The 17,713-nt window shown below is 41.1% G+C and overlaps 1 protein-coding gene across 1 annotated transcript in view; it reads right to left on the bottom strand.

Annotated features, from left to right (window-relative positions):
• The window catches only part of LOC138089046 (ATP-binding cassette sub-family C member 4-like), a 197,552-nt gene that overhangs the window by 84,006 nt on the left and 95,833 nt on the right, over positions 1-17,713 (bottom strand). The window contains exon 22 of the mRNA XM_068984369.1: positions 15,216-15,295. Coding sequence (XP_068840470.1) covers positions 15,216-15,295 — 80 coding nt within the window. The remainder of the gene's footprint in view (positions 1-15,215; positions 15,296-17,713) is intronic.

Genomic DNA, 17,713 nt, shown 5'->3' with positions numbered 1-17,713 from the left:
GAGTCAGACATGACTGAGGAACTAACACTTTAGGTTTCATTTTAATACAAAAGATACCATAAGCATTACAAAGAGAATATGTCTGTTAATGAAAGAAAGGAATGTCTTAAAGCTCAGAATGGCACCAGGCCCCTCATCCATAAGATGTATTTTGGGATAATCTTGGCGCCAGAGGAGTCATTCCAGGCCTTAAAATGATTGACTTGAATCTTGTAGAAGGGCAGATTACCATACAAATAGTTTTGTTTACATAGATTAGGGGAACAATATCTGAGTATAACATAATGGTTTGTCAAGTAGGTTCTGAGCCATTAGGCAGAACTGACTTGAAGATAGAGTCTGGGGTTGATGCATAGTACATTAACATAGCTTAAGACAAACATTTCCATAAGAAAAATGCATTGGCTAACTCAAGGTTTGAGAATAGTTAACTTCAGGTGAAACCAGGTGTCATTATGGCAACACAGTATTTTAAGAGAAACCTCCTTTTAAATTTGTATAGAGAAGGGAAGAAAAAGAAAAAAAAAAAAATATATATATATATATATATATATATATATATATATCTCACTAGTTTGTTTCCTCCTGCCACTAAAGAGAGATAAAAATGTCTGACACTTGCAGCCTATTTCCTCCATTTGGAGACCTCTGGCCTTCCTGCCTGTTACCCTCTCATTCCCCACTTCTCTTTTAGGAGAATTATGTTGCCTAGGTAAAGAGGGTGTCATTCTCATTTCATAACTGCTTCCAGGCTGACAAGGGTTGTTGTCCCTAAATTGGAGAGGCAACATATTCTCCTAACCCTCATACTGAGGATTTCTGATCCAGGGGCCCCAAGTAGTAGTTGGAAGAACCTGCAGCAGTAGCAGGAATTTAAGCAACCATTTGTAACTTAAAAGATTTCATGTGACTAGAAACAAATCCAGTTACACAGTTACAGATGCAGGGAGCAAATAGCAAAAACAAAACAATCAGAATTATTGTAATTAATATAGTTTCCCACCCTGGGGAACTAGTTAACGTCTCCCAAAGTGAGGCAATTGAGGCTTCAGGAGTATCCATAGCCCCAATCATCTTGCTCATGTGTTTAGTAAAATGAGTAACATTAGTGCCCATATCAGGTATATATGTACAGCACTGGGTATGAATAATGGTACAAGCTCCTCCTTGCGCAGCTGTCAGAATATCTAAAGCCAATCTGTTTTGTAAAAACACCTTTCTAATTTGTGCTTCTTCAGCATTAAGAGCTGAAATAGCTTTTTGAGAATCTTATAATGCCTGTTGAGTAAAATTAGTTAAAGCATCCACTAGTAGCATAACATCTGTAGTTTCCAAAGAGGGAACAAATAACCATACCAGTAAAATACAGACCTTGCCCACTGAGTTTTGCATCTCCCTATCCAACCAGGGGGAAGCCATGCCCATAGGTAAGAGCCCACGCCACCTGCCCTGAGCTATGGGGTGCCCTATCCCAGATGAGCCCCCAAGATGAAAGGTTGTTGCTGAACCATGAAAAGGCGCTGGGATTCTTGGCCTCTGGAGGAGAAGAATTCAATCCAGGGCCAGAGATGAGGTTTGATCGCTCAGAGCTATTAAGGTTTTGTAGATCCCATGACAAATAAGTGAGGACCTTCACGAAATCCCTGGGGCAAAATTGTTCACGTTAATTGAGAAGCTGGCTGCGTAGGGTCTTCAAAGGCAAATAGAAACTGACTTTCTTCCGCCAAAGGCACTGAAGAGAAGGCATCTTTCAAATCAATTACCGAGAAATATTTGGCTCGTTCAGGAATTTCAGACTATAGAGTGTAAGGATTAGGCACCATGGGGTGTAAAGGAACTACAGCCTCATTTATTCTTTGTTAATCTTGAACTAGTCTCCATTTACCATTTGATTTCTTTTTACCCAAAATAGGAATGTTGCATGGACTGTTACAGGGAATTAATAGTCCCTGCTCTTTTAAAACCTCTGTTTTAACCCTTCCTTAACCTTAGGTTTCAGTGGATACTGCTTCATATGTGGAAATAAGTGCAGGTCTTTGAGCTTGACAACTACAGCTTGACAACTATAGCATTTTGTGCTCGACCCACAGATTTTCCATCAGCCCATACTCTAGGATTTACACTTTGTTCAATTAAAGGGAGAGAAAGGGAGGGCTCCATATTCATGAAAACAGAGGCATGGACCTTGCTCAGTGTATCCCTCCCCAAAAGGGGTGAGGGAGATTCTGGCACGATCAGAAACTCATGTGAAAAAAGCACAGAATCCCAGTTACAACTTAAAGAATAACTGAAATAATATTTTTTGGCTCATCCAGACAGTCCCATTATGGAAGCGGATTGGGAAGAAAGCGGGCCAGGGGCTTCAGAAAGCACAGAGTAATTTGCCCCAGTATCTAAAAGGAAATTGATGGATTGGCCCCCCACAGTTATTAATAACAAGGGTTCCACAGGTATAATTAGGATGGAAGCTATTGTGGGGACCCCCGGGCACCTTCAGTCCTGATTGTCTCAAGACTCTGACCCCTGAGACCGATGCCTCTGGGGGCAGTCTCTGTTTCAGTGTGGTCCTTTGCAGACCAGACACAGAGCCGGGGCGGCTTGGATGCCTGAGGGCAATCCCTCTTGAGGTGCCCCTCCTTTCCACAGTAATAGCAAGCCCATCCCTTTTCACCTGGGTCCCTCTGGGCATTTTTCTCAGGCTGTTTAAAAAAGTTCTCATAGCCATTGCGAAGGCTTCTGCCTGTTCCTTTGTCTTTTTCTGCCTTTCTTTCTTTTCCTTATATTCCCTACCATAATAGACTGTCTGAGCCAGTTATAACAGATTATCTAAAGACTGATTTGGTCCATATGTCTGTTTTAATAGCTTACAGTGGATATATGGGGCCAATTGAGTGAGAAATCTATCTTCTAAAATCACTTTTTCCCTCTTCACTTTTGGGATCAATCTCAGTGAATCTGTGAAGGGATTTTCTCAGTCTATCTAGGAATTTACCAAGAGCTTCCTTTTCCTCCTGTTTTATGTTTGTCAATTTGTCACAGTTTAAAGGCTTAGCCCATGCCTGTCTGAGTCCTTCAAGAATACATCTGACAAAATGACTCTGATCTCATCTTTTTTAAGCTGTGTTGTAGTCCCAATCTGGTTCTGTAATTGAGGCCATCTGATTTTCAGGGGGGAGGGCGGTTATCTTGTCCTCCCTCTTTTCTATTGATTTATTACCAAGCCATTCATCTCCATAAGCAACTGCTTTTCCCAAAACTCGACTTTTTGAGTTGGGAGTCAGTGTTTGTCCTAAGATATACATTACATCTTTCCAAGTAAGGTCATAAAGCAGAGTAACACTTTTAAAAGCTCTAATATATTTTTCTGGGTCCTCTAAATAGTCTCCCAGATCCTCCTTGATTATTTGTATTTCTTGATAAGAAAAAGGCTTATTAACACCCATAGACTGATCATTTCTCCTGGTGGCTGCTTCATGAAGAGGCAACAGCTTGTGTGGCTGTTCCTCAGCCTCTCTGCTGCTCTGTGCATATGATCCCAGGGATAGATTGGAGAAACCTGCTATTCTTTATCTCTTTGTCTCCTGTTCTCCATCTCATCTCTTACTTGGATGGTCTGAGTTTCTACTGAAACCAGAGTAGTCCGAGGTCGTTCTGAGACAACAGTTGTTTGGACCTCTACCTGGGCCATTTGAATCTCAGTTGGGGTTTCCACTGAGACCAAGGCAACCCTTTTTTTTTCGGGGGGGGGGGTTCTCTGACTTCCAGTTTGCTCAGTTTGGAGCCCCAAGTATGGAGGCAATGTAGGAGGACAGGAGGGAGCTGAAGGTTTCACACTCAAACCTATATCCTTAGGACATAAGTCTGACATATTTTGCAGACAGAAAAATGGGCAATACATATGCTACTTCTACCCATTTCTCTTGTTTTCAACAGAACCGGTCTAATTGTAAAACAGTATTATACTTAGGAGACCCGCCAACTGGCCACCGTTTGCTGTCCTCCAGTGCGTACCACAGCCATGCAGTATCACATAGGAAGACCAGGTGTCTTCTTTAAGCCCTGGGGATCAAATCTATCCAAGTTTTTCAGGATACAGTTTAAGGAGTGAGGCTAGAATTGTTAGCTCCCATCTGTAAGAGAGAAAAAAAGTGACCAGTGCCATCTTTCTACTGGAGGTGTCCCTCCCTGCTCTAGATGGGAGTGTAGACAGATTTTACACCAAAGCTTTTCATTCCCTGGTCAGACTTAGTCTGTCCCTTACTGACACAGGCTTCATCCTTGTCCCTCCTGGTTCTACCACAGAGACGGGGTGGGGATGCATCAGGGGTAGACCTGATGGCATCCCTGACTGACGTCTAGCTTCTCCCCATTAAAACTTTGCTTGCCTCTGATGCCACCCAGGGTGCAACCAGAGTAACCTTCCAGAATGTCTCCCAAGCTAAGAGTGCTGGGGTAAACGTTCATCACCTGAGTGCTTGTGCATGACCATGAGTATATTCCTCACCACAATAAGACCGAGATGAACATAAAGATGAGCTGTCCCTTCCAAGCATCACCACAACAGTATAAGAGTCTCCTCTGGTCCACTAAGAGCCAGCGTTACGAAAGGAAAAAAACTCACTGTAGTTCCAATCTGAGCAACCTTTAACCGCAGAGATGCTCTTGGAGCTAGAGCTCCATCTATTTTCTGAACTTTCATTTCCTAGCAAGGATAGGCACTTCCTGACTACCAATATAAGTCTGAGACCTAAGTAACAGTACACAGTAACAGCATAGATCCCAAGTCCCTTGAAAGTCTATGATCCAATAGATTAGGTTCAGTTCAGTTCAGTTCAGTCACTCAGTCATGTCGACTCTTTGCGACCCCATGAATCGCAGCATGCCAAGCCTCCCTGTCCATCACCAACTCCCGGAGTTCACTCAGACTCACGTCCATCCAGTCAGTGATGCCATCCAGCCATCTCATCCTCTGTCATCCCCTTCTCCTCCTGCCCTCAATCCCTCACAGCATCAGAGTCTTTTCCAATGAGTCAACACGTCACATGAGATGGCCAAAGTACTGGAGTTTCAGCTTTAGCATCATCCTTCCAAAGAAATCCCAGGGTTGATCTCCTTCAGAATGGACTGGTTGGATCTCCTTGAAGTCCAAGGGACTCTCAAGTCTTCTCCAACACCACAGTTCAAAAGCATCAATTCTTTGGCGCTCAGCCTTCTTCACAGTCCAACTCTCACATCCATACATGACTACTGGAAAACCATAGCCTTGAATAGACGGAGCTTACTCGGCAAAGTAATGTCTCTGCTTTTGAATATACTATCTAGGTTGGTCATAACTTTTCTTCCAAGTAGCAAGTGTCTTCTAAATTCATGGCTGCACTCACCATCTGCAGTGATTTTGGAGCCCCCAAAAATAAAGTCTGACACTGTTTCCACTGTTTCCCCATCTATTTCCCATGAAGTGATGGGACCGGATGCCATGATCTGAGTTTTTTGAATGCTGAGCTTTAAGCCAACTTTTTCACTCTCTTCTTTCACTTTCATCAAGAGGCTTTTTAGCTCCTGTTCACTTTCTGCCATAAGGGTGGTATCATCTGCATATCTGAGGTTATTGATATTTCTCCCTGCAATCTTAATTCCAGCTTGTGTTTCTTCCAGTCCAGCGTTTCTCATGATGTACTCTGCATAGAAGTTAAATAAGCAGGGTGACAATATACAGCCTTGACGTACTCCTTTTCCTATTTTGAACCAGTCTGTTGTTCCATGTCCAGTTCTAACTGTTGCTTCCTGACCTGCATACAGGTTTCTCAAGAGGCAGGTTAGGTGGTCTGGTATTCCCATCTCTTTCAGAATTTTCCACAGTTTATTGTATCCACACAGTCAAAGGCTTTGGCATAGTCAATAAAGCAGAAATAGATGATTTTCTGGAAATTTCTTGCTTTTTCAATGATCCAGAGGATATTGGCAATTTGATCTCTGGTTCTTCTGCCTTTTCTAAAACCAGCTTGAACATTTGGAAGTTCACAGTTCACGTGTTGCTGAAGCCTGGCTTGGAGAATTTTGAGCATTACTTTACTAGCATGTGAGATGAGTGCAATTGTGTGGTAGTTTGAGCATTCTTTGGCATTGCCCTTCTTTGGGATTGGAATGAAAACTGACCTTTTCCAGTCCTGTGGCCACTGCTGAGTTTTCCAAATTTGCTGACATACTGAGTGCAGCATGTTCACAGCATCATCTTTCAGGATTTGAAATAGCTCAACTGGAATTCCATCACCTCCACTAGCTTTGTCCATAGTGATGCTTTCTAATGCCCACTTGACTTCACATTCCAGGATGTCTGGCTCTAGATGAGTGATCACACCATCATGATTATCTTGGTCATGAAGATCTTTTTTGTACACTTCTGAGTATTCTTGCCACCTATTCTTCATATCTTCTGCCTCTGTTAGGTCCATACCACTTCTGTCCTTTATTGAGCCCATCTTTGCATGAAATGTTCCCTTGGTATCTCTAATTTTCCTGAAGAAATCTCTAGTCTTTTTCATTCTGTTGTTTTCCTCTATTTCTTTGCATTGATCACTGAAGAAGGCGTTCTTACCTCTTCTTGCTATTCTTTGGAACTCTGCATTCAGATGCTTATGTCTTTCTTTTTCTCCTTTGCTTTTCACTTCTCTTCTTTTCACAGCTATTTGTAAGGCCTCCCCAGACAGCCATTTTGCTTTTTTGCATTTCTTTTCCATGGGGATGGTCTTGATCCCTGTCTCCTGTACAATGTCACAAACCTCAGACCATAGTTCACCAGGCACTCTATCTATGAGATCTAGGCCCTTAAATCTATTTCTCACTTCCACTGTATAATCATAAGGGATTTGATTTAGGTCATACCTGAATGGTCTAGTGGTTTTCCCTACTTTTTTCAATTTCAGTCTGAATTTGGTAATAAGAAGTTGATGATCTGAGCCACAGTCCACTCCTGGTCTTGTTTTAGTTGACTGTATAGAGCTTCTCCATCTTTGGCTGCAAAGAATATAATCAATCTGATTTTAGTGATGACCATCTGGTGATGTCCATGTGTAGAGTCTTCTCTTGTGTTGTTGGAAGAGGTGTTTGCTATGACCAGTGCATTTTCTTGGCAAAACTCTATTAGTCTTTGCACTGCTTCATTCTGCATTCCAAGGCCAAATTTGCCTGTTACTTCAGGTGTTTCTTGACTTCCTACTTTTGCATTCCAGTCCCTTATAAGGAAAAGGACATCTTTTTGGGTGTTAGTTCTAAAAGGTCTTGTAGGTCTTCATAAAACCGTTTGACTTCAGCTTCTTCAGTGTTACTGGTTGGGGCATAGACTTGGATTACTGTGCTATTGAATAGTTTGCCTTGGAAATGAACAGAGATCATTCTGCCATTTTTGAGATTGCATCCAAGTACTGCATTTCAGACTCTTTTGTTGACCATGATGGCTACTCCATTTCTTCTGAGGGATTCCTTCCCTCAGTAGTCAATATAATGGTCATCTGAGTTAAATTCCCCCATTCCAGTCCATTTTAGTTTGCTGATTCCTAGAATGTTGATGTTTACTCTTGCCATCTCTTGTTTGACCACTTCCAATTTGCCTTGATTCATGGACCTGACATTCCAGGTTCCTATGCAATATTGGCTCCTATGCAATAGATTAGGTTAGTACTTCTAATTCCGAAATGATCAAAGAGACCAAAAAGTTTGACTGAGAAAGGAGAGTTTGGTCCACACACTTTGCCCATTTCTGCTTGGTCCCCAAAGGAGACGTTGGGTGCCTCTTGGCATTGGCAGAACGATATAAACCCCCAACAGGTTTCTGCCATAGCCATAAAAGATCACCACAGAATCACAGAGCAGGGCTTCTCACCTGCTTCGCGCAGGGCATTTCATTCATTCTCGCAAGCGCACCATACACTTAAGTACAGCAGAAAATGTGTTTGCTATGAGAACGAAGAACTAGAGCTCCAAGCATCCTCACTTTCTCCTGAAGGATCCCGGATGAGCCCCCAAGATGAAAGGTTGTTGCTGAACTACGAAAAGACACCGGGATTCTTGGCCTCTGGAGGAGAAGAATTCAATCCGGGGCCAGAGATGAGACTTGATCACTCAGAGCTTTTGTGTAATAATGTTTTATTAAAGTATAAAGGAGATAGAGAAAGCTTCTGACATAGGCCTCAGAAGGGGATAGAAAGAGTACTCCCCCTGCTAGTCTTCAGCTGGATGTTATGTAGTCACTAGCAGTCTATTAATGAAAGAGAGGAATGTCTTAAAACTTAGAATGGCACCAGGCCCCTCATCCATAAAATGTATTTTGGGATAATCTTGGCACCAGAGGAGTCATCCCGGGCCATAAAACGATTAACTTGAATCTTGTAGAAAGGCTGATTAGCATACAAATAGTTTTGTTTACATAGATTAGGGCAACAATATTTGAGTATGACATAATGTTTTGTCAAGTAGTTTCTGAGTGATTAGGCGGAACATACTTGAAGACAGTCTGGTGTAAATGCATAGTAAATTAACATAGTTTAAGACAAACATTTCCATAAGAAAAATGCATTGGCTAACTCAAGGTTTGAGAATAGTTAACTTCAGGTGAAACCAGGTGTCATTATGGCAACACAGTATTTTAAGAATAACCTCCTTTTAAATTTGTATAGAGAAGGGGGGGAAAAAAAAGTATATGTATATATATATCTCACTAGTTTGTTTCCTCCTGCCACTTAAGAGAGATAAAAATGTCTGACACTTGCAGCCTATTTCCTCTATTTGGAGACCCCTGGCCTTCCTGCCTGTTACCCTCTCACTACCAGCAATCGAACAACCCAGGACAATAGTATTGAAAGCACCAAGTTGTGACCACTAGACCACCAGGGAATTCCCTGAACATGTAATTTTTAAATTTCTTGAAGAAAAGACTGTAAGTCCAGAGGGCTTCACAAAAACATTGTGCAGAAAAGTGTTACCAAACTTTTCCAGGGTATTTCTCCAGGGTCCAGCATTACCATGATACAAAAACCAGATAAAAACATTAAAAGAAAGAAAAATTGCAAACCAACCTGTCTTAGAATATCAAACAACATACCAATGAACTGAATATAGCAATATAAAAAAGATAATATTCCACAATCTAACTTGACTGGGCAAGTACAAAATCCTCAGGGTCACCTATTATTACAGGCTAGAACCCTTGGGCAGGAGATGATGCTGTTCATCACTAGCAGAATTTCTTTCTACTTCAGGGAGGCTTTGTCTCTACTAAAATCAACTGATTATGGACTTCAATCACATCTACAAAAATACCTACAGAGCAACACACAGATCACCTTTTGACTGAATAACTGAGGAATGTAGTCTGGTCAAGCTGACATTAACCTGACCATTAAAATGGAAATATCTCCCATGTATTTTCATGAGGATACATAAGAATTGATGCTTTTGAACTGTGGTGTTGGAGAAGACTCTTGAGAGTCCCTTGGACTACAAGGAGATCCAACCAGTCCATCCTAAAGGAGATCAGTCCTGAATATTCATTGAAAGGACTGATGCTGAAGCTGAAATTCCAATACTTTGGCCACCTGATATGAAGAACTGACTCATTGGAAAAGACCCTGATGCTGGGAAAGATTGGAGGCAGGAGGAGAAGGGGATGATAGAGGATGAGATGGTTGGATGGCATCACTGACTCAATGGACATGAGTTTGAGTAAGCTCCAGGAGTTGGTGATGGAAAGGGAGGCCTGGTGTGCTGCGGTTCATGGGGTCACAAAGAGTCGGACATGACTGAGCGACTGAACTGACTGACATACTTCTAATTACAAAAGCTGACAAAATATTTTAAGAAAAGCAAGTTATAGACCAGTATCCTTCATGAACAACAGGTACAGAAATTCTTGACAAACTACATACAGCCATACATAAAAACGATGCTACATTCAGTTCAGTTCAGTCGCTCAGTCATATCTGACTCTCTGCAACCCTATGAACCACACCACGCCAGGCTTCCCTGTCCATCATCAACTCCTGCAGTCCACCCAAACCCATGTCCATTGAGTCAGTGATGCCATCTATCCATCTCATCCTCTGTCATCGCCTTCTCCTCCTGCCTTCAATCTTTCCCAACATCAAGTGGTTTTCAAATGAGTCAGCTCTTCGCATCAGGGGAAGGGATCAACACATCACAGAAATCTCAAAATGACAAACTCATTGTTCAGTGGGAGGGGTTGGAATACTCTCTACATACTTTCCTTGACATCTCTACACAATGAAATGCAAGGGTCAGTGGTGCTGAGACAAGTAAAGACTGTAAAGGCAAGTGACCCATAATATCCTATTATGCTGAGTCTCAGGCTTCGTTCTCAATATCCAGATGCACTGGCCTGTTTTTTTGTGCTCCCCTCTCTAGAAAGAAATGCCTGAGGACACCTCTTTCACAGTTTCTTTTTCTTGTGCATTTTTGCTTCATAAAACTACAGTCAGTGTGTTGTGTGTGCTGAGGAGGGAATGACATGGTCCCTGGTGGTCCCATCATGGCCAGCATTGGTGGCTCAAGGGCATTTGCCCTTTGTGTCCAGGAAAGGACATGAAGACTCAGTTCAGCTCTGACAAGCTGCTGTTTTGTTTTGTTTTTTCCCCTGAATGAGGGATATGTGGGGAATAAGCTTTTTGCAACTTAGTTTTCCCTCAATAAATTATAGTGTTTTGCTGGGAGCAGCTATGTGCAAGTTCACACATTCAGAGCAGTCCCAAACTTTTTTTTTTTGGAAAATTAAAATGCCTAAACTTGATTTCCACATCTCACCTTCAGTTTCACTTGTTTCATTAGTAGGAAGACTCCTTCAAGGTGATGATTTCAATGACAAGAATTGTAGATAATTGAGACTTCTTACTCAGTGTTATTTGGCACTTTGGCAAATTGTATGAAAACTACATTACTCTGAAATATTTAATGCTCAGTGGTCTATCTTGAAAACAGCTTATTTTTATTTTCTGAGTTTAAATAAGAAAGTGTCCATTAAAATCTTCAAGGATCACAAACCTCGAATCTCTGTGATACGAACTCATGGGATGATATATATGGGCCTGGAAACTATTTCTGACAATAACTTTAATGCAACATAATGCCATTTTGCCAAAGGCAAAAGGAGAAGAGAGCAGCAGAGAATGAGATGCTGGATGGCATCACTGATTCAATGGACATGAACTTGGGCAAACTCCGGGAGATAGTGAGGGACAGGAAGACCTGGTGTGCTGCAGTTCATGGATTCATAAAGAGTTGAACAAGACCTAGCAAATGAACTACAACAAATACCACTGTCATCAGACTATTTCTTACCTAAAACACATATGTGGTATTTTAAAAATAGTTACAAACTGCTCAACATGCATTTAATTGTTTCGCAAATAAGAATATTAAAATGAATTTCATTTTGTCTTTTCAACAACCTTAGGAAGTGGGCATTATTTTCTCCATTTTACAGAGAGGAGAGTGTGACTTTGTGGGGCAAGATGGGACGGGGGATTGGAAAGGGAGACTGTGGGGCTCTGCACTGCCACACTTTAAAGCTATTGACATCATGAATGATTATCAGGTGTAATCACACCACATAAATTGATTTTTTTATGTTGTTTTCCTTCATCCTTTGAAATAGTGAACACCTCCAATTTCCCCCACCACTCATATAATGTGACTGAACAGGCAACATATCTGGGAGCTGTGAGAGTCAGTGCACAGGATGGTGCACACACGCATGATCGTCTCTCTGTTGGAATCTGGTCTCTGAATGACATCACCTGAGGGGGTGGACTGTCTTCCAGTGTAGACAACTACTTAGAATCCAGGGTTTTCCTTAGCCACACTTGGTATCACTTTCACAAAATATTAAATAAATCATCTGAAATTTCATTTGAGGCAGTGAGAAGAAATTAGATGAGGGAAAGTATATGGAATAAACACTTTATAGATAATAAAAATAAAAATAATCAAGAATCCTCTAAGGTTTATACAACAAGTATAAGCAAAATCATCAAAAATGAGTTTGAACAAAGGTGCGCTTACACAGCTCAACAAGGACCTTCCAGCCTATTCCTTTCCACCCGCCCCAGCTGGTAATAGAAAGACTGGGTCCGACACAGGAACTTGGCTTCCACCAACACCTCCTGCCCCACAATCCACAGTGGCTTTTCCCTCTCATCGAGGATCAAAGGTCACTTCCTAGAAGCTCTGCCACCTGGACCAGGAGTCAGCCCTTCAGATCAAGTGGCGAGAGTATTGGCATTTCAGCTTCAACATCAATCCTTCCAATGAATGTTCAGGACTGATTTCCTTTAAGATGGATTGGTTGGATCTCCTTGCAGTCCAATGAGCTCTCAAGAGTCTTCTCCAACACCACAGTTCAAAAGCATCAATTCTTGGGCACTCAGCTTTCTTTACAGTTCAACTCTCACATCCATACATGACTTCTGGAAAAACCATAGCCTTGACTAGATGGAACTTTGTTGGCAAAGTAATGTCCATGCTTTTTAATCTGCTGTCTAGGTTGGTCATAACTTTCCTTCCAAGCAGTAAGTGTCTTCTAATTTCATGGCTGTACTCACCATCTGCAGTGATTTTGGAGCCCAAAAAAGTAAAGTCTGACACTGTTTCCCCATCTATTTGCCATGAAGTGATGGGACTGAATGCCATGATCTTAGTTTTCTGAATATTGAGTTTTAAGCCAAGTTTTTCACTCTCTTCTTTCATTTTTTTCAAGAGACTCTTTAGTTCTTCTTCACTTTCTGCCATAAGGGTGGCATCATCTGCATATCTGAGGTTATTGATATTTCTCCCAGCAATCTTGATTCCTGCTTCCTCCAACCCAGTGTTTCTCATGATGTACTTTGCATATAAGTTAAATAACCAGGGTGACAATATACAGCCTTGACACAGTCCCTTTTATATTTGGAACCAGTCTGTTGTTCTACGCACAGTTCTAACTGTTGCTTCCTTACCTGCATACATATTTCTCAAGAGGCAGGTCAGGTGGTCTGTTATTCCCATCTCCTTCAGAATTTTCCACAGTTTATTATGATTCAGATAGTCAAAGGCTTTGGAACAGTCAATTAAGCAGAAATAGATGTTCTTCTGGAACTCTTTTGCTTTATTGATGATCCAGTGGATGTTGGCAACTTGATCCCTGGTTCCTCTGCCTTTTCTACAACCAGCTAGAACATCTGAAAGTTCATAGTTCACGTATTGTTGAAGCCTGGCTTGGAAAATTTTGAGCATTACTTCACTAGCATGTGAGATGAGTGTAATTGTGCAATAGTTTGAGTATTCTTTACCATTGACTTTCCTAGGTATTGGAATGAAAATTGACTTTTTTCAGTCCTGTGACCACTGCTGAGTTTTCCAAATTTGCTGGCATATTGAGTGCAACACTTTCACAGCATCATCTTTTAGGATCTGAAGTAGCTCAACTGGAGTTCCATCACCTCCACTAGCTTTGTTCATAGTGATGCTTCCTAAGGCCCACTTGATGTCACATTCCAGGATGTCTTGCTCTAGGTGAGTGATCATACCATCATGATTATCTGGGTCATGAAGATCTTTTTTGTATAGTTATATATATTATTGCCACCTCTTCTTAATATTCTGCTTGTTAGGTCCATACCATTTATGTCTTTTATTGAGCCCATCTTTGCATGAAATATTCCCTTGGTATCTCTAATTTTCTTGAAGAGATCTCTAGTCTTTCCCATTTTATTGTTTTCCTCTTTCTTTGCACTGATCCCTGAGAAAGACTTTCTTATCTCTCCTTGCTATTCTTTGGAACTCTACATTCAAATGGGAATATCTTTCCTTTTCTCCTTTGCTTTTTGCTGCTCTTTATTTCACAGCTATTTGTAAGGCCTCCTCAGATAGTCATTTTGCTTTTTTGCATTTCTTTTTCTTGGGGACAGTCTTGATCCCTGTCTCCTGAACAATGTCTCAAACCTCCATCCTTAGTTCATCAAGCACTCTGCACATCAGATCTAGTCCCTTCAATCTATTTCTCACTTCCACTGTATAATCAAAAAGGATTTGTTTTAGGTCATACCTGAATGGTTTGTGGTTTTCCTTACTTTGTTCAATTTAAGTCTGAATTTGGGAATAAGACACCTTAAGACAGAGCATTCAGCTTGTGAAAAGAAAAACTGTCTACAAGAATAAAAGACATTTTCTGAGATGACTTTGATCCCATAATCGAATTACTAGCTTAAAAGCCTTCATATCGTCAAAGCTTCTCTCTATTAAACTTGTTGGACTTCCCACGTGGCTCAGTGGTAAGAATCTGCCTACACTGCAGCATACACAAGTCTCATCTCTGGGTCAGGAATATTCCCTGGACAGGGAAATGGCAACCCACTCCAGTATTCTTGCCTGAGAAATCACATGGATGGAGAAGCCTGGTGGGTTGCAGTTTATGGTGTTACAAAAGAGTTGGACACAATTTAGCAACTAAATAATATTGTCCTTGTTAAAGTATTATTTGTACCTCATTTTTAACCAATCTTTTATTTGTAAGTAACCACACCTGGCTTTATCCAAATAAAATGGTGCAGCAGATATTTGTCCTCTGTGGGAGTACAACGCATCATGCTCGTGCTCAGTTGTGTCCGACTCTTTGCAGCCCCATAGAGACAGCCTGCCAGGCTCCTCTGTCTGTGGAATTTTCTAGGTAAGAATACTAAAGTGGGTTGCCATTCCATTCTCCAGCACATCTTCCCAACCCAGGAATTGAACCCACGTCTTTTGCATCTCCTGTATTGGCAGGTAAATTCTTTACCACTGAGCCACTTGGAAAGCCCAATAAAATGCATAATTTAGTTAATCTAGGTTATCTTTCCATAAGAAGTGATTGTCTCTCTGTTATGAAACATACTCACAGTAAAGGGAATTCACACCAGAACCTGGAAGGCAGGGGGAAAACCACTTATCCAGCATGTCACTGCTTCAGACCAACCCTGACCTGACTGTGTAGCCACTCCTGCCCCAGATTTTACTCATGTTAACTCAGTCTCCCCAATCATGCTGCACCTCTCTCTCAGAAACACAGCCTCTTATGGAAGATAACAGGACATATCACCAGGCTGAAAGGCCCACCTTCAATCCCTGTGAAAAATCCTTGAGAAACAGGCACTCTGCTTTTCCCTGTGAGAACTCTGGCAGGACTGGTACACTACCTGTATGAAATCTTGAAATATCAGGGGCAACAAGTCATCCATATGCCCAATGTCTTTGAAGAAACGATTTAAAATTCTTCCTGCGAGAATAGGATACAAAAAATTACTCATTTCCTCAGATACGACCTTTAAGAGAAATAATTCTTGAACAAATCAAGACAATATTTTTGAAGAATATGTATTTAGGGACTTCCCTGGTGGTAGTGTCCCCAGTGCAGGGGACATGTGTTAAATCCCTGGTGCAGGAAGATTCCGCATGCTGCAGAGCAGCTAAGCCTATGTGCCAGAACTACTGAAGCTCATGTGCCTAGAGATTGAGCTCTGCAACAGAAAAAGCCACCACAATGTGAACCCCAGGCACTGCAATCAAGAGTAACCCTTGCTCGCTGTAACTAGAGAAAGCCCACATGCAGCAAAAAAAAGACAAATGCAACTAAAAATAAATAAATCTTTTTTAAAAGTACATGTATTAAATATTTAATATATTGGGCTTCCTGAGGGGCTTATGCTAAAGAATCCACCTGCCAATGCAGGAGACATAAGAGACAGGGGTACAATTCCTGGGTCAGGAAGATCCCTGGAGGAGGAAATGGCAACCTACTCCAGTATTCTTACCTGGGAAATACCATGGACAGAGGAGCCTGGCAGGCTACAGTCCATGGGACTACAAAAAAATCAGACATGACTTAGTGGTAACACAGCAACAAATTTAATATATTACAAATTCATGTGAAATAAGCCAATGTCAGTCGTAAAAAGAAAGACACAATAGGATGATACCTAAAAAGAAACAAAAATACCACCAAATGGCAGTGGGTGGGAAATTGACATTGATTGAGTCCTGATTTCTAAAAGAATGGGGGAATCTTATGGCAGTAACAGGAAGTTTTGGTGGATTAGAGGATGTTCCCTCCCTTTAGATCCATCCCATCTAAAACTTACTCCAAGTGCTAAACTGGTAAATAAATAGTTGCAAAATACCTAAATTAATCCTAATTGTTACACCAATTTTGCTTTAATTATCAAGATTAATTTTGCCAAGTGATACTTTTTAAATAAACATAATTATAACCTCTCTGCAATTTTTTTTCCCCTCCAGATGGCTCACAGCAGCTCACATTTTGGGAAATTATGGTTTGTAGTCATTTCCAAGTTGTAAGTTTACTACTGGCGTAATAAGCCATTATTTTCAGAGGTATACCAGGTGTGACAAGCACAGACTTATGAATAAGCATCTAAGAAGATCAGAGGGATATAGGAAAGAAAACAAAAATATTACTAAATGAGTAAGGATCACTTATCATTGATTTTACTTCCCTTCTCAGAATCCACAATAATAGTATATCCTTAAGGCTGCAGGATAGAATATGGGAATTTCTGGTAAATATCTGGTGTAAACTAAAAATGTCACCTGTCACATCAGTAAACAAAGGATTCAGCAGCCATCAGGACTCTGCAGCCATCCCTGCATTGGTGCTCCCTGAGGAGACTCAGGATGAGAAAGAACAGGACACTGGCCCCAGACAGGCGAGGTGCAAACCAAAGGAACTGCAGCAGGGAGGAGCCAATACTGACTCCATGCTGGATGTGTTTCTTTGACCATTGCTATTCACTGCTTTTGTCAGGGACCCCTGCCCTCCTGCCTGAATATTAAACCAAGGTGGCTTTTATCAGCTCACAGGGAGACAATCTGACTCTCACCACCTGTGAATGGCTGCAGGAAAACTACCCTCTTATTGTGCAAGATAAATGGCCTTTTGACTTCACTTCCTCACCTCCTCTCCCCTATGTTCTGTAAAAGAACCAGGCATCCAGACCCCAATAAGATGGTTATTTTGAGATATTAGTCTGCCATCTTCTCAGTCTGCCAGGTTTCCAAATAAAGTCATAATTCTTTGCCTTAACACATCATCTGTAAGACTCACTGGCATTGTGAGGCAAGCAGAATGGGCTTGAACTTGGTAACAAAAAATACTACTATATGTGGTTTTTCTATTCATGCCATCACATACCAGAAACAAAGACCACCATAAATCATCTATTAAAAATTCTACTTTTGAAAGTAAACAGAGAGAAGACTTCAATTTAATATATATATATACCACTAAAAGAGTAAATAACTGATGCCCTTAAACCTTTGGACCTATCTTTGCAGTACTTATTTGTGCTTCTATTTTCTTGAAGGAATGAAGTTCTGATAACAGACACAGGAGAGGGAGACAAGATATACACCATGTGTGCCTGCTGCTCTAGGATTAGTGATCTTAAAGATTTAAACTTGTTTCCAAATCCTTGAATAATAAATCAGCATCTGGAGAAGTCTACAGGTCATCAAGAGCCTGGTTAATAGTGGTCACAACCACTCAGAGGCTGTGATAACAGAAATTCAGTCCCACTTGATGCTCCTAAATTTATGATTTTAGTTTTCACGTTAACCGGAAGAGTAGAGAGATTTCACAGCTGTAATAGCAAAGACTCTTCCAATCACTTCCTCACTC

This window comes from Capricornis sumatraensis, chromosome 12, assembly GCF_032405125.1.
Source record: "Capricornis sumatraensis isolate serow.1 chromosome 12, serow.2, whole genome shotgun sequence".
In the NCBI taxonomy this organism is placed as follows: Eukaryota; Metazoa; Chordata; class Mammalia; order Artiodactyla; family Bovidae; genus Capricornis; species Capricornis sumatraensis.
This window is presented reverse-complemented; position numbering and strand designations above follow the sequence as displayed.